This window comes from Lagenorhynchus albirostris, chromosome 2 (assembly GCF_949774975.1).
Source record: "Lagenorhynchus albirostris chromosome 2, mLagAlb1.1, whole genome shotgun sequence".
Classification (NCBI taxonomy): domain Eukaryota; kingdom Metazoa; phylum Chordata; class Mammalia; order Artiodactyla; family Delphinidae; genus Lagenorhynchus; species Lagenorhynchus albirostris.
In genome coordinates this window covers 60,887,906-60,915,648 of record NC_083096.1, presented here as the reverse complement: position 1 = coordinate 60,915,648, position 27,743 = coordinate 60,887,906, and the positions used below count along the sequence as shown (strand labels likewise).

Genomic DNA, 27,743 nt, shown 5'->3' with positions numbered 1-27,743 from the left:
TCTTCATATAGGGGGATTAGACTTTATATTAGAAATTGTCTGTGTCAGCTCTGAAGTTAGATTAAATAATTAGTGTTGCCAACATGACCAATTGTTACTACTTATTTTCTGACAGCACAATCAGATAAGTTTACTTTTGAGCCATTGGATTCCGGTTCAGGAGAAAGGAATGACTTCAATCTTGATAGCCCTGGTGGGGTTCCTGAAGAATCCACTTTGTCTGAAAAAGGCAAGGAACCAGGAACTTCAGATCAAACGAGCACTGAAAGTGCTACCAGTCAGAGTACCAGCAATCCCGAACCTCAATCACAAACAGAAGCCATTGGGCCTTTGGCTCATGAGGAAACATTGGCCAGGGACTCTGCTCTCCAGGACACAGATGACAGTGACGATGACCCAGTGCTGATCCCAGGTGCAAGGTATCGAGCAGGACCTGGTGATAGGTTGGTAAATTTTTAATTAACATGAACTATAAAGAGTATAATTCACAAGCCTTTGTTTGAAGTCACATAAAGGAGTTTCTCCATTTTTGACAGCTTTTTCCTCTAAGGGTGTCTCAGTCATATAAACTCATAGAATTTTCTAAATTATAAATAATTTCATGTATTACATTCTTTGAGCAAACTGTGGAGAATAGAATGTCTCATTGCTCTGTATCTTCAGCACTAAGGCTTGGTCCTCAATTTACAGATCAAGAGAAAGGAATGTTGAGAATGACCAACAGGTTATTTATGAAGTTAGTTATATTTAGTTGTCATATTGCCCTGTAGACATCCTGGCCTTTATCAGTTTGGGGTTTTTTTTTTTTTTTTTTTTAGTTTTGGGTTTTTTTAAGGTTCAGTTTTTCTGCTTCTCTCTTGACCCTGGATTAAGGTAGCGTGATAAAGTTCTCTTTTTGAGAACAGTATGTTTTTCTCTGACTTCTACTAAACTTAGTAACTCAATTTCAAAAATGAAAAATCATACCAAGTAACAAATATTATAACTACAGTAAAGAATTAAATTGCTAATACGTTCATATACTTTTTCCATTTTTCATATTATGTGTTCATAAGGATATATTTTATTTTTTAGTAGATAAAGTAAATCTTTTAAACTATATTGCATTCCATACATTTCTAAAGCTATTTCCATAATCAGTGCCATCATATCTCATTGTAAGTTCTGTCTTCTTCCAGAGAATGAAATTTTATCTTTAAAATCCTAGCTTACACAAGCATGAAGAACCCACATCACATATTTTTATGCTCAATGTTCTGCTATTTATAAAATATGCTGACATTTCTGTCAAGTGAAAAGATTAATTTCCCATTAAAGAATGGCAATGTTATATAATGATTAAGAGCATAATGACTTAATATTCTGTTTTTACCATTTACTAGCTGCTTCATCATTCAAATTACTTAATGTCTCTTTAAGGTTCAGTTTCCTTATCTATAAAATGGGGTTATGATTGTCTAGAATTGTTGTCAGAATTTAGAAAAAAATCAATCAGTGCAAGGACTTGTCTCAAATTGAAAGCACTGAATAAATGACAGGTGTATTAAACAACCAAGATATTCTGTGTAGCTACTTAGACTTTAAAAAGCAATTACAGTAAGAATGGCTACAGGGATAAAGACTAACAGAGGACAAGCAAAATTCCTGAACGTTGTAGCTTGCAGTTCAGTGAAACTGCCTTTTCTTAACTATGAAGATAGATATGTATCTTCCTTTAGTCATATTTGGTCAACGTGTTTACTTTGCAAAGACCCTGTTTTTAAATGTAGAGGGAGTAATCTTTGCTTGTATTTGTATTTAGAGGGTAATCAAACATCTTCTCGTTACCTGCCACACATTAGTCTTCAAATTCTTAGTATATATTTTAGACAAGTAAAACTTAGTTTCATTTCTTTCCATACCCAGAGGGAGTCCCTTACAATATTATTACCGCTTGATGTATGCAGAGAAGGTTGGCAAGCATAGCACAATTTGAAAATCAAGTTGATGGTTTCTAAAACCCTGGGTGGAGAGCTAGAGTCTATAATTACTTTAAGTTCGTAAATTTATGGCTTTCTAATGATGTAAGCAAACATATGTCCTTGGTTTTTTTCTGTACTTACATAGCTTAAAATGATACTAAGGTCATAATGGAAAATAAAATTTAAGTATCAACTTCTAGTAAAATGCACCATGTCACTTACTAGGTCTGTTTGTTTAAATAAGAAATCATATATTTTTGGTAAATATTAGACACTTGCAAAAAATCATAATTATTTAGCATCTTCTATTTAGGTTAATTATTTAACACTTTTACCTAACCTGCTTTATAGCTGAGGAAACTGAGGTGCTAAGCAGGGGTTTTGTATATTCTAGACCTAAGGAGATTTTTTTTTTTTTTACACAGTAGTATAACATGAATGAGAAAGGAGGATTTGTGGGGAGAGTGGGTCCTAGAGAATGCAAAATGTCTTGCAGCATATTGTCCTTATTTTGGATATCTGACTAGAAATGATAGTGTATTTCTATAGAGTGTTATCACTTACTTATCATTTTCATAATACTTAGATGATTTATATGTTTTAGCGATTCTCCTGAGATTTGGATCTGCCACAAAATTGGCACCTGATAGCTTCCTTGACCCAAGAAACCCAGGTGCTGAACTAGACTAGCAGACTCTTTTAGAGGAGAGATGATCAGGGACAACAACCTGGAAGTGACCCCACTTCACGCACGTACTCTTGAATTCATGCTCTCATGGTTAGGTCCAGATTTGAAACCACCTCTGGGTCTTCATTTGCTTCCCTGCTTTTTTTGTTTTTTAAACTAAATATTATTAATATTCTGTACACTCAGTTTAGGTATTTAACCTTAGTTTGTCCTATATATTATTTTGTTTTATTCTATAGGACATAGTAATAGTGACAGAAGAATAATAAAATTCTTCCCATTGAGAAAGTTAACTTACTGAAAAGAGAAGACAGATACACAAGCCATTTATAAGAACATGGAAAACAGTTTTAATAAATATATGAAATAAATACAATATTATATATGTATATATGTGTATATATACACACACACACACACAAAGTTGTGCATACTGAGGTAATGCTAAAGTGATTATAGTGACTGTTTCACAGTTACATCAGTTTTCCTTTGAAATTTGCATTATTCTTTCCTAGCTATTTACCAAAAATTTGTAAATGGTGGAAAATCTTCCTTCTGACTTTTCTCTAAGTAATTTTGATAGTTCCTAACTTCCTGAGCACCATCTTGATTAAATCTTGAACTACCTATATAAAATGTACTTTTCATTTCTGTACCTTTCTAAGGGCTGTTCATCCTTCAGAAAACTGCCCATTTATCTTACTTCTAAATTTGGAGGAATGGGTATGTTGACTTTTATTCTAAAGAGAGAAAGTTTAAGAAATTTTGCTTCTTCAGAACATGAAAAGAATAATTTACCAGCTTATAAATAGGCATATGAATTTTGAGAATTTCTATTTCCAAAGGGACAAAGAATTTCAAAGCTCTACTGTAAAAATACCATTTGGTTCTTACAATCTAAGGAAACATTTCACACTTGGATGAAATGCCCAACTAAAAGGATGCATGTCTTAAAGGTCATTAAGAAACCCAGTCAAGATTAGTTTGGTTAGGCTAGAGATGGTCCCAAAATTGAAAATGGTAAAAGAGTATATACTTAGATCTGTACTTTAATTTGTATGAAGAATTACATAGTGGATCTCATAATTTTTTTGCCACACATTTAATTTTTTAAATGAAACCTAAAAAGTTTATAGCTAAGCCATTTTCAACGCATTTAACAAAAATATCAAAACAGTTCTTTGCAACACAAAGTTATGATTTTTTAATAAAGATTTGCATTCTTATAATTTGGTTAAATAAATATGACCCAGGTTTTCATTTCTGAGCTGAGAACAAGCATGAGAAGGAAATGTCTTAGAAAATAAAGTCCTTAACAACTAACATAGGTATTTTAAAATGGAATGCTCTGCTCATTAACTATAGCTAGTCTCGGTATAAATATAACTGGGACTCTCTATAGCAGAGGTCAACAGACTTTTTCCTAAAAAGCCAGATAGTAAATATTTTAGGCTTTGTTGGCCAAGAGGCAAAATGGAGGCAGTTATGTAGGCACGTCTATAATCATTTAAAAAATGTAACCATTTACAAATGTAAAAACTGTTATTCTTCTATGGGCCATTAGAATAACAGGCAGCTGGCCAGATTTGCCCCAAGAGCCATAGTTCGCTGATCCCTGCTTTATAGCAAATAGGTCTTATAGAGAGAAACCAAGCTATAGTGTATGGTAAAATGCCTCTATTGACAGATAACCAAAGTTTAAAACAGTGAAATCTATGAATCACCACGTTCGGTCCCCTTTAACTTTGTCTACAGCAGGAACACAGAACGTTAAATGGAAACTAAATTGAAGAAAGAAACAATTAATCAAACATATACTTTCTAATATGGTATAAAAAAAGCAATAAATGAAAGGAGTATATGTTTCTCTTAGTGATTTTATATATTGGATTTAGAAACATAAACAGGTGCCCTTGGAATGAAAGGAAAGTGGTCAGGTATATTATTTAGATGGTCTTCATGTAAACTGTTTTCACAGCGCCAAATTCATCTTCTAGTAAACAGAATGATGGCCTGGCTGATAGCTCTTCCTCTTGCCAAACCCAAGAGGTTTTTTGCTCTCTAAAAAAAAGACAAGTATCTAAGTAAGCTTCCTGAAGCAGTTCTCACATAGTCTTGAATAGTTTTTAGTTAATAGACTCAATTAAGATACTGTAAAGATTTCTTATGTAAAGATATTAACTGTATATTGCCTGTTAGTTACTTTTTAAAAAAATATTTATTTGCATAGAAATTTGGTTCCATTTACCTACTCTGGACTCTATGGAACATGGCCTTCATTTTTAAAGCCAAAATTCTTTGCATACTGTAAATTTGCTGTCATCTATTTAGTCATCATTATAATCACTTTTTCAGTATTTCTAGTGATTCAAGTTTATTCTTTATTAAAATTGCAGAGGAAAAGTAATCATAGAGAAAGAACTGAACTCCTAGGGAGTTAAAAGCTCTATTATTCTTTGCTTGCTGGTTATACAGTCTTATGGTTAGGACAAATGAGCCAGCTCAGGACTTAATTATTTAGTTCCCAAAGAGCAACTCAGCCCTGGGGAGCTAGTGTGTTCCAGTTGAGGGTATTGATAATATGAATCTGAACCTAACAGGGTTAGGTTCTAATTTTTTTAAAAGATAAAAGGGATTAAGTGCAATGTCTTCCTTCTAATCTATCTTCAGTGAGTGTTTCTGTTTCCTTAATTTGCTCATACACATGTAGTTGAATGACATATTCTCACATAATACCCTAAGTCACAAAGGGAAACAAAAGTATTTTAGATTTAGATGATTAATGATAAAAGTGGTGGCCTTAATGCTTTAAATATTTGGTTCTTTGAAGTCTTTGTGAGTGACTTTAGTTATTGTGTTCCCTTCACTAGATTTAATATCAGAGGAACAACAATAGGTGATAGAATAATGAGGTAATTCAGTATGTTCCTTCATTATTTTACTTTTCCTTTATGATGAATTTGCAGGTCCTCTTTTTCCACAGCTAACCACCTTTCCTATTAACAGTTAATACTTCTTTGAACTTAACTGAACTCTAAGTGCTAAGTATTATAAAGCGGGTTGCTTTTCACAAACTATATTTAGCTGCATGCACTGCATGGGAATAGAATGAAAAGAAATTTCCTGTGTGCAGATATAATTGATGTTCACTTCAAGTGTGTCATATGGTAAAGTAACTATAATGTGAAATGATGTATTTTAAATATTAGTTACTTGCTTTGACTATTTTGTTGAAGAATGCAACTTATGTTTTTCTAAAACTTGATTGGAGGTAACAATTAGCAACTTTTTGGTATTATTCAAAAATGCTCCTTTTCCTTGAGATCAGTAACAAAAAATGGACTTGAGTCTAATTCTGTGCATAGTTTTAAGATTCTGATTTTTTTAAAGAAAGCAGTTTTCTCATAAATCGGTTAGTAACTTAGTATCACATGTCAAGTGATACATAACTCTCAAACACTTCTGTAATTTGAAGACTAGCAAGGGGGTACATTTTTAAATGTTACTTTAAAGTGAACCTCAGTTCCATTATTCATTTATCCAAAACCTGGGTCACTGACAAAATCGACCTTGTACCTAATTCTAGTGGCACGTGTCTGTTATTTATCATATGTTTCTAAAACAAAGGGGAATATAAAACATATAGCAACAATCAGAAATGTAAAATTAGTAGAGCTCCTCATGGGGAATACAGAAATGATGAAATAAGCCAGAAATATTGTAGCTACATAGAAAGCCCTGGTTACCTCCCATTCTCACAAGGATTCTCATATAAACATCTCAAAATTGTTTTTGCTTTTGTGCTGGTGTTTATAGACTTTTTTAACATTAAGGTATATTTGGAGTAACTTTTTGCAAACTGGTCTGTTGGTAATTAGCACTTTCTAATTAAATTATAGTAGAATGGAATTTGTTTCAGGGCTTTTTGATTTTCTGACTTATACCCTGCATCCTAAGCACATAAAGCCAATTTCTACTTTTACAGTGAAGATTGCAACCTAAAAGTACCATGTCGCTCTAAGTGAGTTATAGAAAAGCTAAAACGTTGGAGTGGAAGGCATTCTGTGTTATGGCTGTTGCCAAGAATTGCTCATACTCTCCATCAGCCATATTCGGAGTGTCTCTGAATACACCTTATGCCTCCATATCTTACTCTGTGCCCTCTAACTGAAATGATCTCCTATTACCATCACCATCATCATCATTTTGGCCACCTCAACTTTCAACATGAATATTTTTTTTTTTTAATATTTATTGATTGATTGATTTTTGGCTGTGTCGGGTCTTAGTTGCAGCACATGGGCTTCTCTCTAGTTGTGGTGCGTGGGCTCCAGAGCACGCGGGCTCAGTAGTTGTGGTGTGCAGGCTCTCTAGTTGTGGCATGCAGGCTTAGTTGCCCCGTGGCATGTGGGATCTTGGTTCCCCGACCAGGGATCCAACCCGTGTCCCCAGCATTGGAAGGCGGATTCTTAACTACTGGACCACCAGGGAAGTCCCCTCAACATGCATCTTAAGCTGCTCTTTTTTGAAATTTTTCCTGGCTATACATTGCATAATCCCAAGTAGGATTGAACATATCTTCTGTGTGCATTTATATGTATCTGTTATGCTACCTGTAACACTTTATTGTGTATATGTTTCCCTATGTAAGATGTAAGCACCTTTAAGGCCAGCATACATACATGAATACATAAATAAAAGTTGACAAAGAAGACACCTTTTTATCTAAAACTATAGCTAACTAAATTCTTATTCATATTTCCTTAGATAATCCAGCTTATTGTCTTCTTCCTCTGCTTCCTAAAAGTTGAAATAAATGAAAAGCTATGAATTACTTTTTTAGGAGTCTGACAACATTTCCACACATTTGATGACTTGCTAGAAAGACTCACAGAACTACGAGTCACTTGTAATCATGGCTATAGTTTATTATGACAAGGGAAAAACACATCAGATGGACTCTAGAAGAATCCAAGCATAAGCTTCCAACATTCTCCCACCCAGTGTGGTCCATACAATGTGCTCATTCTTCCAGCGATAAAAAGCAGTTAACACTTGTGTAGTGTTTCTGCCCAGAGAAGCCTGCTTAATGAAGACTTGAAATCCAGCAGTTTTATTGGGGCCGATCATATAGGCACCCTCTGCACCCAGCCACAACCCCCTAAATTCCAGACCCTGAAGGAAAGTAGGTGTTCACCAGGAATCACATTATTTGTACAGACCGTCTAGGCAAGCAGGTGCATCAGGGTTCAGTGTCTCAGACAGGCAGAACAATGGAGGAAACATTACATAAAGGTCAAGTTCTCTTTAGAGGTAGAAGCATCAGGCCTGCTAGCCTTTATTTTTATTTACTAACACATTTTGAGGCAAAGAATACAATCTGCCTGCCCCCACCACCACCCAGACACAAAAGGACTAGAAACAGCAAGATTCTCTAGCAACTCATCCACCTCTCTTATTTCGGATACTTGTAAAAGGCATGTGTTGAAATGACTGAAATTCCAATCCAGAGACCTTGTTGGTGACAGTAGATGACTTAGTAACACTAACATGGCTTTTACTATAAACAAGTGCTTTAAAGAACTTAAAAGTATTATTTTTATTTACTTATTTATTTATTTTTCGGTACGCGGGCCTCTCACTGTTGTGGCCTCTCCCATTGCAGAGCAACAGGCTCCAGACGCGCAGGCTCAGCGGCCATGGCTCACGGGCCCAGCCGCTCCGCGGCATGTGGGATCTTCCTGGACCGGGGCACGAACCCGTGTCCCCTGCATCGACAGGTGGACTCTCAACCGCTGCGCCACCAGGGAAGCCCAAAAGTATTATTTTTAGAGACACAAGTAACATATCTTTTCTAAATTTCTATTCATAGATTCATTTGGCCAACAAACTTTTTTTTTATTGATAATTTAAAGGTAAATTTGAGCTTAACTCAGAATAATCACAAACTCTGAATTTGGAGGCTCAAGTCAATGAGGTTTTCTTTCTAAAAACCACTAAGTTAATATGAGAAAAATGTATATATAGTATAAATTAAGAGAATTGAACTTCGTATACTGGTATCTAGAGTTAAAATGAGCATATTCAGTGAGGCATAAGTAAGTAGAATTTAACTTATTCTTTTGTTTTAATATCTTTTGCCTAGGGAATGTTTCTTTGACACATACCATAGCAACTTGGTTCTCGTCCCAAAGTCTTATAGCTGTTCTGAAAATAGAGAAAATATTTATTACAGAAACTCTCCTGTTTCAGGGGGCAGGGGAAGAGGTAGGGATTGAGAATAGCATCCGTATGCTTATAAAAACCTAATATTTTGATCTTTGAATGGAAAAAGTCAATCTCAAGTTTTATAAATAAATGCAAACTCAACTTATTTTTATTTATTTTTGTATTGGCTGCGTTGCATCTTCGTTGCTGCGCGTGGGCTTTTCTCTAGTTGCGGCGAGCAGGGGCCGCTCTTCTTTGCGGTGTGCGAGCTTCTCACTGCAGTGGCTTCTCTTTGTTGCGGAGCACGGACTCTAGGCACGTGGGCTTCAGTAGCTGTGGCACGCGGGCTTCAGTAGCTGTGGCACGCAGGCTCAGTAGTTGTGGCTTGTGGGCTCTAGAGCACAGGCTCAGCCAGTAGCTGTGGCACATGAGATTTGTTGCTCCCGGACCAGGGCTTGAACCCGTGTCCCTTGTGTTGGCAGGCAGATTCTTAACCCCTGTGCCACCAGGGAAGTCTGCAAACTCAACGTATTTTAAGATGGAAAGATTTAATCTTTGATTAAGCCATCTTTTTCTACCCTAATATTTTGTTCTTTTACAGGCTATTTTAATAATATCAATAGTATTGATTAATTTTACCACTCTAGCTATATGTTTTGTTGTTGTTGTTTTTTGGCCACACCACCTGGCATGGGGGATCTTAGTTCCTTGACCAGGGATGGAACACATGCCCCCTGCACTGGAGGCACAGAGTCCTAAGCACTGGACCGCCAGGGAATTTCCAACTCTAGCTATATGTAAATATGTTTTATAAAAGGATTTTTTTTACCATGTTGAAAACAATGGGCAAAGTAATTCACTTTATATTTTTAGTGCTATTTAAGAATGTCTTTTTGTAGTTCGGCCTAGCTGTCTTTTTAACTACGAAATATGCCAGTGTAATATCTTTTTAAAAAAATAAGGCTTATAGACTCTTTCTGATTGATGTAACTTTCTAATTTGAGCTTGGAGACATCTTAAGAAATTTTGCTGACCATTTTATAAACAGAATTTTCTAGAATATGAAGTATTAAAAATAAAATATAAAGACTCAGGGAAGAGAAAAGGATCAAAATGTAAAGTCAGGAATCTAGGTTTTATTTTCTTAGGTCAAATGCACTTCCTTCAGATTCACTGTCTTTTTTCCCCATCTATTAAATGCTATTTTCAAAATAAAATAATAGCTGATACTTTGAGATGTTTTTACTTTGAAATTCCTGGATAATCAGTTTTGTATTGATTAGTTAATTCAATAAACTATATGAACCAGACACTGTCGTGGATGCTGGTGATATAAGGATAATGAAGACACATTCTCTCTGAGCTGTTGGTTCAGTGAGATACACAGACACGCATAAATAATTACAACACAGTAATTGCAGTGATAGAGCCTTGCATAGGCAATGGGATTATTAAGGGCCTAATCTGAGGAAAGGGAGAATTGTATTTTTATAATTCTTGGTTTGTGACACACTATCATTGTTGATTCATGGTTGGCGCATTTTCTTTATTATTTATTAATGTAATAAATACCCATGAACCCACCACCCAACACAAGAACTAGAAAACTGCTAGTACCTTAGATCTACCTATACTCCTCCTCATTCTGTCCCCCTGCCCACTATACCAGTGGTAATCATTCTTCTGAATGTTATGTGTATCGTGCCTTGCTTTAAAAAACAAAGAATTACCAGATAATTACCAGACGTAAATGCAAAAACAATGTATTATTTATCTTACCCACTTTTGAACTTTATAAAAAAGGATATCTCACTATAAATGGGACTTGCTGTCTTTTTTTCCAGTCAACAATATGTTACTAAGATTGATTCATGCTGTTATGTATAGCTGTTGCTCAATCAGCTTTACTGCTGTATTATAAGTTATTGTACGACTCTACCATAATTTATCCTTTTTCCTGTTAATAGGCATTTAGGTTGTTTCCCGTGTTGACCTGAAACAAATAGACTGCTAGATATTTCTCTAGCAAAGATGCGTTTATTTGGGATCAGTCAGAGAATTGCAGTTTGGAGTCTGCAACCATGATGAGCTACACTCAGGTGTCTCCCCCTCCCCCACCCCACCCCCACAAGGGAAGGATAATGCTTTCATAGAGAGGAAAAGGAAGGTGAGAGGGCTATGGTAAATAAAGAGTATGGGTTTTCATTGGCTGAGTCTTTTTCAGGAAAGAAGAGATGTCTTCCTTCTTCCTATTGGGCTCTGCTGTAGTCGCAGGACATGAGATCTCCCCCTTCCAAACTCCCAACTGTATTTAATTCAAATTTCTGTGTTTTAATTTTTAACATTTCCCCCTTTTGATCCAGACCTTTCTCTGAAAGCATTGCTGATCAAGAGTCACGTTTTCTAGTTTTAGCTTTTTGTCCTTCAGTATCATGAAGGACTTTTGCTGGGTGTAGCATCTCACATTGGAGGGAAAGTGCACAGATTAGAAGCCTATTAAGGTCACATTTGAGTAACAAGGAAGGAGGGGTAGGAGGGAAAACTCTAAGGTACTTTATGTCTAAAGGCCATATGTTATCAAGATCATAGACATTGGAGATCACCTGAAGCATTATGTCATCATCAAAGGTTTAGCAACAAACTTCCAACAAGCATTTTCTGGATATCTGGGGAAAGCTGTTTCATCAGATGTCATCTGCGTCAATTCCAGGAAATCTTTTTTTTCAGGTCACCAGATTATGTGCAGGTCCAGTCAGGGTTTGGTGCTTTCTTTAGGTGTCTCATGTGACTCTAAGAGTCTATTCCTTGGGAGTTTGGCAGCACAAGGGTTGGTTAGCAGTACTCGATAGGGGCCTTTCCAGCAAGGTTGAAGAGAGTTCATCTGGAAGTGTCTTTTTTAAAAGACAAAATTTGCAGATTGCAAGGTGTGATGTTTCAAGTTTTTGTCTCCCAAGGGCACACTGTGAAAAGATTGATCTGTCAAAACTTTTTTTTTTTTTTTTTTTTTTTTGGCCGCACCACACGGCTTGCAGGATCTTAGTTCCCTGACCAGGGATCAAACCCGGTCCCCCTCCAGTGGAAGCATGGAGTCCTAACCACTGGACCACCAGGGAATTCCCAAAACATTATTTTTAATAGAAGCAATTAGGCTTTTGCAATATTAGAGTATCTCTCCTTTTATCAGTTTTAGGTCAAAAGAAGCAGAAGCCAAGTGCATTGGCATCTTGTGACTATCTCAAAGGCTAAGGGTTTATGAGTTCCAAAAGGGGCGGACCTGAAATTTAGAAGGACCAGCCGCAATGCTTTTGGCCAAGGTATTTGGGGGGCCTTTACAAGTTTTGACAGTTGAATCTTAATACCAGTAGTGTGTTCAACTAAACCAGAGGATTGAGGGTGGTAAGAACAGTAATAGTGTTGTAAAACTAGCCAAACAGCACAGACATTTTCAAGCACCTGGGCAATCACTGTGAAGTTAAGGAAGATTTCCCCAGGTAGGGATAATCTTTTCCAAAAGAAATTTATCCTCAGAAGAGGCAGTAGCCTGTCTGCAAGGGAAGGCTTTGGTCCAGTGTGAAAACATACAGACCATAACTAAACCATATTTATATCCATTAGATGGAGTAAATTGTGTGAAATCCATTTGCTGGATCCCTAATGGTCCATTAGGCAGTTTAAAATGTCTGGGAACGGTATGAACAGGCTTCCCTGGGTTGTACTTTGGAAAAGTGGGACAAGTGAGATATTTTTGCAACCTTATTAATGTTTCCCCATCAATACTGATTCATGAAGACTAACATTTTTTTAGTAGATTAATGGTTTAATGCATGTACAGTGGTGAGAAGTGGGAATTTTAGACTCTAGGGTAAAACTGGGTTCTTACTTGGTCCAAACCAGAGCTTTCTCTTTTTTATCACACCAACAGTTGTTGAATTTCCAATCTTGTTTTCTGTTTTCTGAGGCCAATTGTTGGGATTCTCTAGCCAGTTTTTCTAAATTATCATTTGGAGAAATATCCCTTTGGACTATGACAGTGGTTTGGCTACTGTTGGTTCCTTTAAGGGTAGCCTTCCTTTCAGAAATATCGGCAAGGTGATTTCTCTTAGCTTCCAGAGAGTCAAGTTTAGAATGCCTCAGAATCTTAATAATAGCTGAAAGTGGGAGGTAAGAGTATTGCATTCATAATTTCTGAACATAGGGGCCATTTTAAAATTTTATGTCCACCGGAAGTAAGGAAGCCACATTGCTTCCATAACATTCCCAAATCATGAGCTACTCCAAAAGCATATCTACTATGAGTATTGAGTTGGCTAAAAAGTTTCTTTCTGTTTTAAGTAAAAATAAAAGACATTTTTCATTTTCATCAAGAATTTTATTGAACAACGTATTCATTAACTGAATGAACTTTTTTGGCCAACTCAAATATAATATTGGCCCCGTCACAGCTGTGACGGGGCGAGAGAGAGTCATGGACATATACACACTAACAAACGTAGTAAGGTAGATAGCTAGTGGGAAGCAGCCGCATGGCACAGGGATATTGGCTCGGTGCTTTGTGACAGCCTGGAGGGGTGGGATAGGGAGGGTGGGAGGGAGGGAGACGCAAGAGGGAAGAGATATGGGAACATATGTATATGTATAACTGATTCACTTTGTTATAAAGCAGAAACTAACACACAATTGTAAAGCAATTATACCCCAATAAAGATGTTAAAAAAAAATCGTAATATTGGCAGTTTTATCCTTGGCTAAAGTACAAGCCTGTGTAAGGGTGTATAATTCAGCCTGTTGGGTCAAAGTAGCCATAGAAAAAGATGCTGCCTCAACAACACTAAAAGGAATTGGAATAACATACCCAGCACAGTATTCGCCATTGTCACCTTTTAAAGAACCATCAGTGAGCCATGAGAAGTCGGCATTATCACCTGATGGAATTTCCTGTAGATCATCACGAGGAGTCAGGAGTTAGTTCATCAGTATTAAGCAGTCATGAGGGACTTTGAAAATGATGGAGGGGAGAAGAGTAGCCAGGATAAGGTATTACAACGTAGAAGAATGATGTGAGGGGCAGCTAACAAAAGGATTTAACAGGAGGTGAGGTAGCTGGCAGAGAAATGTTGAGTGTGATGAGAATTCAGGAGAGCTTCTACTGCATGAGGTACAAAAATGGTTAAAGCGGATCCCATAATGATTTTCTCAGTGGCCTTAACCAAAAGGGCAGTGGCCTTAATATCTCTAAGGCAAGGGGGGTTTCCCTGTGCCACAGGGTCCAGTTGTTGGCTGTAATACCCTATGGGGCGATGTTTTTGGGTCAGCACCCCAAGGGCATTCCCTTTCTTTTCATATACAAAAAGAAAAAGGGGGATGTGGTAATTGGGATGCCCAAAGACGGGTGGGTTCATCAAACTCTCCTTTAAGGCCTTTAAAGTTTATGTTGTCTCCTTCGTTGCATAAAATTGGGCCAGGGTTGTTATTGTTAAGGAAAACATAGAAATTTGGCCATAAGAGAGAAATTTGGAATCCAGTTTCGTCAATAACCAACCAAACCAGGAAAACCTCACAGTTGGCACTAGGTTTTGAGTTTTGGGAAACTTAGGATATCATGAAGTCTGTCCAGGTCTAGGTTTAGCCCTCGTTCTGATATCAGATGCCCTAAATATTGAATCTGGGTTTGGGCAAACTGCAATCTTTCTTTGGCAACTTTAAGCCTTTAAGGCTAAAAGCTTTAGCAAGTGAATACTGTCTTCCTTTGAGGAGGTTTGAGAAGGAGAGCAAAGAAGCAAATCATCCACATATTGCAAAGTAGAACCTCTAGGGAACTTTTCTGTTTTGTTTTGTTTTTTATATTTTTATTGGAGTATAGTTGATTTACAGTGTTGTGTTAGTTTCAGGTGTACAGTAGAGTGAATCAGTTATATCTACTCTTTTTTTTTTCTTAGATTCTTTTCCCAGATAGGCCATTCAGAGTATTGAGTAGAGTTCCCTGTACTATACAGCAGGCTCTTATTAGTTATCTATTTTATATACAGTCGTGTGTATATGTCAGTCGCAGTCTCCCAGTTTATCCCTCCCCATCCTTGCCCTTTGGTAACCATAAGTTTGTTTTCTACATCCGTGACTCTACTTCTGTTTTGTAAATAAGTTTCTAGGGAACTTTATATCAGCCTTCAGAATTTGTGATAAATAAGAACTCTTAGTAAAACGCTGAGGCATTACTGTCCAGGTGAAAATTTTTTGTTCCTAAGTGAAGGCAAAAAGCTATTAGCTAGCTTCATCACCTGGAATACCAAAGAATGCACTGCATAAATCAATTACAGTAAAAAAAAAAAAAATTGCTTCCGGCAGGAATGGCTGTTAGTAACGTATGAGTGTTAGGAACAACAGTGTCAAGGGATGACTGTTATTTACTGCTCAGAGGTTCTGGACAAACCTTCACCCTCGGCCCTTACGTTTTCTCACCAGAAGAATGGGAGAGTAATAGGGACTAGTATAAAGGGTAATGAGACCTTGAGCCTTGTAATCTTCTATTATGGGTTTCATGCCTTGAAGGGCTTCTATACTTAAAGGATATTAATTAATTCTGGGAAGAGTTTTGAGGGACTTATTTGAATTTTGATGGGAGGTGCACTGTGAATTTTGCCAACATCAGTTTGCCCATAAGGAAGGTGGTAGTTGATTCAATAGGGACAAATGGTCAGTGTTTCCAAGACTCTGCTCTACTTCTATTAGAAACTAAACAAATAAAAGATGTCGAAGGAGCATTTAATTCACCTGGTGGGTTACTTTGATGACTACTATCAATTTCTAGAATTATTTCTCCCTTTTGGGAGAAATAAATTCCAACATGATACTTCTCTAAGAAGTCTTAGTTTAATAAATGGGTAGGGGTAGAGAGATAGAGGAACTAAGGAGAATAGGGCATGTATCTCTCAAACACCTAAACAAGAAGGAATAGATTCAGAGGCAGGAACCCCCTTGAGGTTCATTAGAGATCCCCACTATTTGAATTGTTTATTACTCCGAGGCAGAGGCTGTTTTATAGTAGTGGGCTGAGCACTGAGTGTGGCTTTGGTGTCAGGCCTGGAAGAGATTCCCCAATCTGGAGAAATGTTTCTCCAAGCCAATTAAGAGGGAGGATCGGGAAAAGCCAATATTCCTCTGAGCTCCCATCTTTGAGAATTGGGAGAACATTGAAAAGACTGATTAGAGGGCTGAAGGTGCTTAAAGCACTTAGTTTGTAACAGTCTCTTTTCCAGTGTCAGGATGCAACATTAGAAACAGAAGGTAGAATGGTAGTTGCCAGAGGTTGGGATAAGGGAGAATAGGAGAATTGTTCAATGGACACAGAGATTCAGTTTTGAACAAAAAATTACATTCCAATCACAGTGTATACATATTCAGCAAAAAAACATCTTTGGCAAAAGGTTATACACTGTTAAAATGTCCTTATATAAGCTGCCTCTTTTGTTTGTACGCTGTTTGGGATTCTGATTTAATTTTCTAAGACGTAACAGCATATCTGTTTTCATTAAACAGTAAATATTTGTTGCATGAGTGAGTAAATCAATTTTTTAAGCAGTGGGATGCTATAGAAATTATTCCAACTTGGGAGAAACATGACTAGATTTATGTCTTAGATCATTTTGGCAGCTTCATAGATGGCTGATTGGAAGGGAGTAAAATTGAAAACAGCAAGGCTACATAAGAGGCTATTGCAGTAGGCCAGGTGAGAGATGATGAGGGGTCCAATCTAAGGTGATAGCAGTGGGAAATGAGAAGAGTGGACAGATGTATGTATGTATGTAATCATATATTTATTTAAGGGATGGTTTGTTTAATGCCTGTCTTTCTCCATATTCTCTAAATGTTTTCGTTCAGTATAATATATTCAATGCCTAATTGTCTCCAATTATAATAGTGGATTCACCTATTTCTCCTTGCAGTTCTATCAGTTTTTGTCTCACGTATTTTGACCCTCTGTAGTTAGACATGCACATTAAGGATTGTTATGTCTTCATGAAGAGTTGATTCCTTTATCATTATGTAATGCTCTTTTTTACCCCTGATAATATTGCCTACTTTGAAGTCTACTCCCTCTGAAAAAATTATAGTTAACCCCTGCTTTGTTTTGACTAGTGTTAGAATGGTATATGTATTTTTTCATTCATTTACTTTTACTGTATGGGAGTCTATATTTAAAGTGAGTTTTTTTGTAGACAACAGATGGTTGGGTCATATTGTTTGATCCACTCTGACAATCTCTGTCTTTTGATTAGTATATTTAGAACATTGGCATTCAAAGTGATTATTGATATAGTTGGATTAATGTCTACCATATTCATTGGTGTTTTCTATTTCTTGCCCTTGTTGTTTGTTCCTATTTTGGTCTTCCACTCTTTTTTTGCCTTTTGTGGTTTTTTTTTTTCTTTTTAAACATCTTTATTGGAGTATAACTGCTTTACAGTGGTGTGTTAGTTTCTGCTTTATAACAAAGTGAATCAGCTATACATATACATACATCCCCATATCTCCTCCCACTTATGTCTCCCTCCCACCGTCCCTATCCCACCCCTCTAGGTGGTCACAAAGCACTGAGCTGATCTCCCTGTGCTATGCGGCTGCTTCCCACTAGCTGTCTGTTTTACATTTGGTAGTATATATATGTCAATGCCTCTCTCTCACTTCTCAGCTTACCCTTCCCCCTCCCTGTGTCCTCAAGTCCATTCTCTACGTCTGCATCTTTATTCCTGTCCTGCGCCTAGGTTCTTCATAACGATTTTTTTTTTTTTTTAGCTTCCATATATATGTGTTAGCATAGGGTATTTGTTTTTCTCTTTCTGACTTACTTCACTCTGTGTGACAGACTCTAGGTCCATCCACCTCACTACAAATAACTCAATTTCATTTCTTTTTATGGCTGAATAATATTCCATTGTATATATGTGCCACATCTTCTTTATCCATTCATCTGTCGATGGACACTTAGGTTGCTTCCATGTCCTGGCTATTGTAAATAGAGCTGCAATGAACACTGTGGTACATGACTCTTTCTGAATTATGGTTTTCTCATGGTATATGCCCAGTAGTGGGATTCCTGGGTCATATGGCAGTTCTATTTTTAGTTTTTTAAGGAACCTTCATACTGTTCTCCATAGTTGCTGTATCAATGTACATTCCCACCAACAGTGCAAGAGGGTTCCTTTTCTCCACACCCTCTCCAGCATTTATTGTTTCTAGATTTTTTGATGATGGCCATTCTGACTGGTGTGAGGTAATATCTCAATGTACTTTTGATTTGCATTTCTCTAATGATTAATGATGTTGAGCATTCTTTCATGTGTTTGTGGCCAATCTGTATATCTTCTTCGGAGAAATGTCTCTTTAGGTCTTCTGCCCATTTTTGGATTGGGTTGTTTGTTTTTTTGATATTGAGCTGCATGAGCTGCTTGTAAATTTTGGAGATTAATCCTTTGTCAGTTGCTTCCTTTGCAAATATTTTCTCCCATTCTGAGGGTTGTCTTTTCATCTTGTTTATGGTTTCCTTTGTTGTGCAAAAGCTTTTAACTTTCATTAGGTCCCATTTGTTTATTTTTATTTCCATTTCTCTAGGAGGTGGGTCAAAAAGGATCTTGCTGTGATGTATGTCATAGAGTGTTCTGCCTATATTTTCCTCTAAGAGTTTTATAGTTCTGGCCTTACATTTAGGTCTTTAATCCATTTTGAGTTTATTTTCGTGTATGGTATTAGGGAGTGTTCTAATTTCATTCTTTTACATGTAGCTGTCCAGTTTTCCCAGCACCACTTATTGAAGAGGCTGTCTTTTCTCCATTGTGTATTCTTGCCTCCTTTATCAAAACTAAGGTGACCGTATGTGCGTGGGTTTATCTCTGGGCTTTCTATCCTGTCCCATTGATCTATATTTCTGTTTTTGTGCCAGTACCATACTGCCTTGACTACTGTAGCTTTGTAGTACAGTCTGAAGTCAGGGAGCCTGATTCCTCCAGCTCCATTTTCCTTTCTCAAGATTGCTTAGGCTATTCGGGGTCTTTTGTGTTTCCATACAAATTGTGAAATTTTTTGTTCTAGTTCGGTGAAAAATGCCCCTGGTAATTTGATAGGGATTGCATTGAATCTGTACACTGCTTTGGGTAGTATAGTCATTTTCACAATGTTGATTCTTCCAATCCAAGAACATGGTATATTTCTCCATCTGTTTCTATCATCTTTAATTTCTTTCATCAGTGTCTTATAGTTTTCTGCATAGAGGTCTTTTATCTCTTTAGGTAGGTTTACTCCTAGGTATTTTATTCTTTATGTTGCAGTGGTAAATGGGAATGTTTCCTTAATTTCTCTTTGAGATATTTCATCATTAGTGTCTAGGAATGCAAGAGATTTCTGTGCATTAATTTTGTATCCTGCTACTTTACCAAATTCATTGATTAGCTCTAGTAGTTTTCTGGTAGCGTCTTTAGGATTCTGTATGTATAGCATCATGTCATCTGCAGTGACAGCTTTACTTCTTTTCTGATTTGGATTCCTTTTATTTCTTTTTCTTCTCTGATTGCTGTGGCTAAAACTTCCAAAACTATCTTGAATAATAGTGGTGGGAGTGGGCAACCTTGTCTTGTTCCTGATCTTAGTGGAAATAGTTTCAGTTTTTCACCATTGAGAATGAGGTTGGCTGTGGGTTTGTCATATATGGCCTTTACTATGCTGAGGTAAGTTCCCTCTATGCCCACCTTTGTAGGGTTTTTATCATAAATGGGTGTTGAATTTTGTCAAAAGCTTTTTCTGCATCTATTGAGATGATCATATGGTTTTTATTCTTCAATTTGTTAATATGGTGTATCACATTGATTGATTTGCATATATTGCAGAATCCTTGCATTTCTGGGATAAACCCCACTAGATCATGGTGTATGATCTTTTTAATGTGCTGTTGGATTCTGTTTGCTAGTATTTTGTTGAGGATTTTTCCATCTATGTTCATCAGTGATATTGGCCTATAGTTTTCTTTTTTGCAGTATCTTTGTCTGGTTTTGGTATCAGGGTGATGGTGGCCTCATAGAATGAGTATGGGAGTGTTCCTCCCTCTGCTATATTTTGGAAGAGTTTGAGAAGGATAGGTATTAGCTCTTCTCTAAATGTTTGATAGAATTTGCCTGTGAAGCCGTCTGGTCCTGGGCTTTTGTTTGTTGGAAGATGTTTTAGTCACAGTCTCAATTTCAGTGCTTGTGATTGGTCTGTTTATATTTTCTATTTCTTCCTGGTTCAGTCTCAGAAGGTTGTGCTTTTCTAAGAATTCGTCCATTTCTTCCAGGTTGTCCATTTATTGGCATAGAGTTGCTTGTAGTAATCTCTCATGCTCCTTTGTATTTCTGCAGTGTCAGTTGTTACTTCTGCTTTTTCATGTCTAATTCTATTGATTTGAGTCTTCTCCCTTTTTTTCTTGATGAGTCTGGCTAATGGTTTATCAATTTCACTTATCTTCTAAAAGAACCAGCTTTTAGTTTTATTGATCTTTGCTATTGTTTCCTTCATTTCTTTTTCATTTATTTCTGATCCGATCTTTATGATTTCTTTCCTTCTGCTAACTTTGGGGTTTTTTTGTTCTTCTTTCTCTGATTGCTTTCGGTGTAAGGTTAGGTTGTTTATTTGAGATGTTTCTTGTTTCTTAAAGTAAGATTATATTGCTATAAACTTCCCTCTTAGAACTGCTTTTGCTGCATCCCATAGGTTTTGGGTCGTCGTGTTTTCATTGTCATTTGTTTCTAGGTATTTTTTGGTTTCCTCTTTGATTTCTTCAGTGATCTCTTGGTTATTAAGTAGTGTATTGTTTAGCCTCCATCTGTTTGTATTTTTTACAGATTTTTTCCTGTAATTGGTATCTAGTCTCATAACATTGTGGTCGGAAAAGATACTTCATACGATTTCAGTTTTCTTAAATTTATCAAGGCTTGATTTGTGACCCAAGATATGATCTATCCTGGAGAATGTTCCATGGCTACTTGAGAAGAAAGTGTGTTCTGTTGTTTTTCATTGGAATGTCCTATAAATATCAATTGAGTTCATCTTGTTTAATGTATCATTTAAAGCTTGTGTTTCCTTGTTTATTTTCATTTTGGATGATCTGTCCATTGGTGAAAGTGGGGTGTTAAAGTCCCCTACTATGATTTTGTTACTGTCGATTTCCCCTTTTATGGCTGTTAGCATTTACCTTATGTACTGAGGTGCTCCTATGTTGGGTACATAAATATTTACAATTGTTATATCTTCTTCTTGGGTGATCCCTTGATCATTATGTAGTGTCCTTCTTTGTCTCTTATACTAGTCTTTATTTTAAAGTCTATTTTGTCTGACATGAGAATTGCTACTTCAGCTTTCTTTTGATTTCCGTTTGCATGGAATATCTTTTTCCATCCCCTCACTCTCAGTCTGTATGTGCCCCTAGGTCTGAAGTGGGTCTCTTGTAGACAGCATATGTACGGATCTTGATTGATTTTGTATTCATTCAGCCAGTCTGTGTCTTTTGGTTGGAGCATTTAATCCATTTACATTTAAGGTAATTATCGATATGTTTGTTCGTATTCCCATTGTCTTAATTGTTTGGGGTTTGTTATTGTAGGTCTTTTCCTTCTCTTATGTTTCCTGCCTAGAGAAGTTCCTTTAGCATTTGTTGTAGAGCTGGTTTGGTGGTGCTGAATTCTCTTAGCTTTTGCTTGTCTGTAAAGGTTTTAATTCCTCTATCGAATCTGAATGAGATCCTTGCCGGGTAGAGTAATCTTGGTTGTAGGTTTTTCCCTTTCATCACTTTAAATATGTCCTGCCACTCCCTTCTGGCTTGCAGAGTTTCTGGTGAAAGATCAGCTGTTAACCTTATGGGGATTCCCTTATATGTTATTTGTTGTTTTTCCCTTGCTGCTTTTTATATTTTTTCTTTGTATTTAATTTTTAATAGTTGATTAATATGTGTCTTGTCATGTTTCTCCTTGGATTTATCCTGTATGGGGCTCTCTGCACTTCCTGAACTTGATTAACTGTTTCCTTTCCCATATTAGGGAAGTTTTCAGCTATAATCTCTTCAAGTATTTTTTCAGTCCCTTTCTTTTTCTCTTCTTCTTCTGGGACCCCTGTAATTCGAATGTTGGTGTGTTTAATGTTGTCCCATAGGTCTCTGAGACTCAATTCTTTGCATTCTTTTTTCTTTATTCTGCTCTGCAGTAGTTATTTCCACTATTTTATCTTCCAGGTCCCTTATCCGTTCTTCTGCCTCAGTTATTCTGCTATTGATTCCTTCTAGAGAATTTTTAATTTCATTTATTGTGTTGTGCATCATTGTTTGTTTGCCCTTTAGTTCGTCTACATCCTTGTTAAACATTTCTTGTATTTTCTCCATTCTGTTTCCAAGATTTTGGCTCATCTTTACTGTCATTACTCTGAATCCTTTTTTAGGTAGACTGCCTATTTCCTTTTCATTTGTTAGGTCTGGTGGGTTTTTATCTTGCTCCTTCACCTGCTGTGTGTTTCTCTGTCTTCTCGTTTGGCTTAACTTAGTGTGTTTGGTGTCTCCTTTGCACAGGCTATAGTTTCGTAGTTCCTGTTGTTTTTGGTGTCTGCCCGCAGTGGCTAAGGTTGGTTCAGTGGGTTGTGTAGCCTTCCTGGTGGAGGGGACTAGTGCCTGTGTTCTGGTGGATGAGGCTGGATCTTGTCTTTCTGGTGGCAGGTCTGTGTCCAGTCATGTGTTTTGTGGTGTCTGTGACCTTATTATGATTTTAGGCAGCCTCTCTGCTAATGTGTGGGCTTGTGTTCCTGTCTTGCTAGTTGTTTGGCATAGGGTGTCCAGCAGTTTAGCTTGCTGGTCGTTGAGTGGAGCTGGGTCTTAGCATTGAGATGGGGATCTCTGGGAGAGCTTTCACCGTTTGATATTACATGGAGCTCGGAGGCCTCAGGTGGACCAATGTCCTGAACTCAGTTCTCCCACCTCAAAGGCACAGGCCTGACACCCGGCTGGAGCAACAAGACCCTGTCAGCCACACGGCTCAGAAGAAAAGGGAGAAAGAAAGAAAGAAAAGAAAAGAAAGTTATTAAAATAAAATATAATTATTAAAATAAAAACATATTAAAAAGTGAGAAAAAAAGAAAGAAGAGAGCAACCAAGCCAAAAAACAAATCCACCAATGATAACAAGCTCTAAAAACTATGCTAAAAAAGAAAAAACGGACAGACCCCAGGACAAATGGTAAAAGCAAAGCTACGCAGACAAAATCACACACAGAAGCATACACAAACACACTCACAAAAAGAGAAAAAGGAAAAAAATATATTTATCGTTGCTCCCAAAGTCCACCACCTCAATTTTGGGATGATTCGTTGCCCATTCAGCTATTCCAGAGATGCCGGATACATCAAGTTGATTGTGGAGATTTAATCCGCTGCTCCTGAGGCTGCTGGGAGAGGTTTCCCTTTCTCTTATTTGTTCACACAGCTCCTGGAGTTCAGCTTTGGATTGGCCCCGCCTCTGTTTATAGGTTGCCTGAGTGTGTCTTTTCTTCGCTCAGACAGGACAGGGTTAAAGTAGCAGCTGATTAGGGAGCTCAGGCTCACCTCAGGCAGGGAAGGGAGGGGCGAGCCTGGGGCTGCAGAGGCTGGTGTGACGTTGCAACAGCCTGAGGTGTGCTGTGTGTTTTCCTGGGGAAGTTGGCCCTGGATCACGGGACCCTGGCAGTGGGGGGCTGCACAGGCTCCTGGGAGTGGAGGTGTGGATAGTGACCTGTGCTTGCACACAGGCTTCTTAGCGTCTCATGCCCGTCCCTGTGTCCGCACTGATAGCTGTGGCTCGCGCCCGTCTCTGGAGCTCGTTTAGGCGGTGCTCTGAATGCCCTCTCCTCACAGACCCCGAAACAATGGTCTCTTGCGTCTTAGGCAGTTCCAGTCTTTTTCCCGGACTTCCTCCCGGCTAGCTGTGGCGCACTAGCCCCCTTCAGGCTGTGTTCACGCCGCCAACCCCAGTCCTCTCCCGGACTCCAACCGGAGCCGGAGCGTCAGCTCCCAGCCCCCACCCGCCCCAGCGCGGGGAGCAGAGAACTTCTCGGGCTGGTGAGTGCCGGTCAGCACCAGTCCTCTGTGCGGGGATCTCTCCGCTTTGCCCTCCGCACCCCGGTGGCTGCGCTTTCCTCCGCGGCTTCGAAGCTTCCCCCCTCCGCCACCTGCAGTCTCCGCCCGCGAAGGGGCTTCCTAGTGTGTGGAAACCGTTCCTCCCTCGTGGCTCCCTGCCACTGGTGCAGGGCCCGTCCCTATTCTTTTGTGTCTGTTTATTCTTTTTTCTTTTGCCCTACCAAGGTACGTGGGGACTTTCTTGCCTTTTGGGAGGTCTGAGGTCTTCTACCAGCGTTCAGTAGGTGTTCTGTAGGAGTTGTTCCACATGTAGATGTATTTCTGATGTATTTGTGGGGAGGAAGGTGATCTCCATGTCGTAATCTTCTGCCATCTCGAAGGTCACCTTTTGTGGTTTTAATTCAGCATTTTATATGATTCCATTTTCTCTCCTTTCTTAGCATAGCATTTGTACTTCTTTTTTTACTTCTTTTAGTGGTTACCCTAGAGTTTGCAATATAAATTTACAGCTAATTCAAATAACACTATACCGCTTCATAGGTAGAGTACCTTATAATAACAAAATCCTAGCTCCTTCTTTCTGTGCCTTGTATCATTGCTGTAATTCATTTCACTTTAATGTGAACATACATAAGCATATACATATATATGCGCATAGATAATGGAATGCTTGTTGCTATTATTATTTTGAACAGTGTTATTTGTTAGAATAAGAAAAGTAAAAGTTTTTATTTTACCTTCACTCATTCCTTCTTTGATGCCCTTCTGTTGTTTATGTCAGTTCGTGTTTCTGACCTTTATTATTTTCCTTCTCTGTAAAGAACTTCTCTTGCAAGGCAAGTCTACTGGCAACAAATTTCTTCAGTTTTTGTTTGAGAAAGACTTTATTCTCATTCACTTTAGAAGGATAATTTTCCAGTGTACAGAATTCTAGGTTGGTGGTTTTGTTTTGGTTTTTTCTCTCAACACTTTAATTATTTCACTCTGTTCTCTTTTTGTTTCATGGTTTCTGAGGAGAAGTAGGATGTGATTCTTATCTTTATTCCTTTATAGGTATGATTTTTTTTTTCCTCAGACTTCTTTCAGGATTTTTTTCTTTATCTTTGATTTTCATATTTTGAAAGTGATATGCCAAAGTATAGTTCTTTTTTGGCATTTATCCTGCAAGGTGTTCTCTGAGCTTCCTGGATCTGTGGTTCAGTGTCTCACATTAATTTGGGGAAATTCTCAGTCATTATTGTTTCAAATATTTCTTCTGTTCCTTTCTTCTCACTGTGATATTCCCGTTATGCCTATGTTACACTTATTGTATTGATAGTTATCCCACAATCCTTGGATATTCTGTTTGTTTTTTTCAATCTTTGCTCTCTTTGCTTTTTGGTTTTAAAGGATTCTGTTGCTATAGGCTTTAGCTCAAAGATTCTTTTCTCAGCCATGTCTGGTCTACTAATAAGCCCGTCAAAGGTAGTCTTTGTTTCTGTTCCAGTGTTTTTGATCTCTTGCATTTCTTTTGTTTCTTTCTTAGGATTTTCATCTCTCTGCTTACATTGCCCATCTATTCTTGCATGCTGTCTACTTTATCAGTTAGAGAGCCCTTAGCATATTAATCATAGTTGTTTTATATATTTCTTTATTCTTTTAAAGGGGAATGAGAGCCCTGAAGACAAATTCCCCAGTTGCTGGGGGAGGAGGCTTTATAAGCTGGCTGGCATTGGGAGAGATCAGGAAGCTTTCAGAGCTGTTGCAGTAGTCTGAAGGACAGGGGAGGTCTGAGGATGCTGATGGCAGGAAGGATCTTTTTTTTTTTTTTTGGCCATGTGGTGCAGCATGTGGGATCCCAGTTCCCCGACCAGGGATCAAACCCACCCCCCCTGCATGGGAAGTGCAGAGTCTTAACCACTGGACCGCCAGGGAAGTCCTGAATCATAGTTGTTTTAAATTCCTGGTCTGTCGCAAGAGGGAGGAGATGTGAGGATATATGTATATGTATAGCTGATTAACTTTGTTATAAAGCAAAAACCAACACACCATTATAAAGCAATTATACTCCAATAAAGATGTTAAAAAATAAATAAATAAATTCCTGGTCTGAGAGTTCCAACATCCCTGCCATATCTGGTTCTGATGCTGTCTCTTCAGATTGTTTTTTGCCTTTTGTTATGCCTTGTAATTTTTTTTCCATAGCTGTATATGTTGTACTAGGTAATAGGAACTGTGGCACATAGGCCTTTAGTAATGTGGTGATGTGTGGGGGAGGGGACGCATTCTAGAGTTCTGTGATGCCTGGTGTCCTCCCCTCTCTTAGGGATCCAAGAAGAGTTGTTGATTTTTCAGTCCATTCAGCTTTTACTTATTAGCTTCGAAGTGGGAAACTTCAAGCTCCTTGCATGTGGAAGCAGATTTAACAATCTTTATACTCCTGAGATAAATCTAACTTGGTCATGATAGATTATCTTTTGGACATGTTGTTGGATTTAGTTTGCTAATATTTTGTGAGGACTTTTGCATCTATATTCTGACTGAATTTCCTTTCTTATAGTCTCATGACCCTTTTTTTGGTAAAAAGTTACAGTAGCCTCAGAGAATGAGTAGAAGAATATTTCCTCTTTTTCTTTTCTCTGGCAGAGTTTGTATAAGATTGGAATGATCTTTTCTTTGAAAATTTACTAGACCCTACTTATAAAATTATCTGGAACTGGTATTTTCTTTGGGGTATGTTTTTTAAGTATTATTTTGATTCTTTAATAATTACAGGACTATTTCAACTCTCTCTTCTTTAGTCAGTTTTAGTTGATATTTTTCAATTTGTCAATTCATCTAACTTTTCAAATTTATTATAGTATTTTTATTGTCTTCTTAATTCCTGCTGTGTCTTTAGTTATAGCCACCTTTTTATTCATAACATTATTTCTTTGAACCCCCTTAATTTTTTCTCCATTATCCTGGTCAGGGAACTAAGATCTGGCAAGCCATGTGGCACAGCCAAAAAAAGAAAAAAAGAAAGAAAAAGAAACAACTTTTGGCTTTGTTGATTTCTTTCATATTTGTTAACCCCTTTGTTTTATACTTCTACTTTTCTTGTCTCTTTATTATTTCCTTCCTTGTATATTATTTGAGATTCCTTTGTGGTTCTTTTTCTAACTTCTTTAGTTGTATACATTCAGCTTTTTTTCATTAACATCTAATTTGTGGTCAGAGAACATGGTTGGTTTAGACGCATACTTTGAAATTTGTAGAAAGTGGCTTTGTGGCCTTGTACATGATAAATTTGTAAATGTGCCTTGTGTGCTTGAAAAGCATATGACTTTAATTTTTAATGTAGAGTTTTATATGTGACCATTCGATTAAGACTAATTGTGCTGTTCATATTATCCCTATTTTTTGCTAGCTTGACATATAAAATAGTGAGAGAGATGTACTGAAATCATTAAAATGGTGTATGTATCTAATTCTCCTTGTAGTTCTGTCATTTTCTTCTTTAATGCAGTTTGAGGCTTTTTATTGTATGCATATATGTTAAATTGTTATATCTTCCTGGTAAACTGAACTTATTATATATGTAGTAATCCTCTCTACCTTTAATGCTACTTTTTATCTTAGTCTGTTTTGTCTGATATTACTGTAGCTATGCCACCTTTCATTTGATTAGTATTTGCACAATATCCTTATTCCCTGAAATCTTTCCTTGTCATAATACTTTAGGTATGCCTGAGACAATCTCATTTTTCTCCATTGGTGAATTTAGTCTCTTTATTATTATCATGGCTACTTTTGGA

General features: G+C 37.4%; 1 protein-coding gene across 9 annotated transcripts in view; it reads left to right on the top strand.

Annotated features, from left to right (window-relative positions):
- Positions 1–27,743, top strand: part of DCAF6 (DDB1 and CUL4 associated factor 6) — a 173,014-nt gene that overhangs the window by 129,233 nt on the left and 16,038 nt on the right. For 6 of the 9 annotated variants that reach the window (XM_060133765.1, XM_060133776.1, XM_060133785.1 and 3 more), the window contains 2 exons: positions 116–443; positions 5,520–5,561. In XM_060133765.1, the coding sequence (XP_059989748.1) occupies positions 116–443; positions 5,520–5,561 (370 nt within the window). The remainder of the gene's footprint in view (positions 1–115; positions 444–5,519; positions 5,562–27,743) is intronic. The other 3 variants (XM_060133820.1, XM_060133803.1, XM_060133757.1) reach the window with 1 other exon arrangement.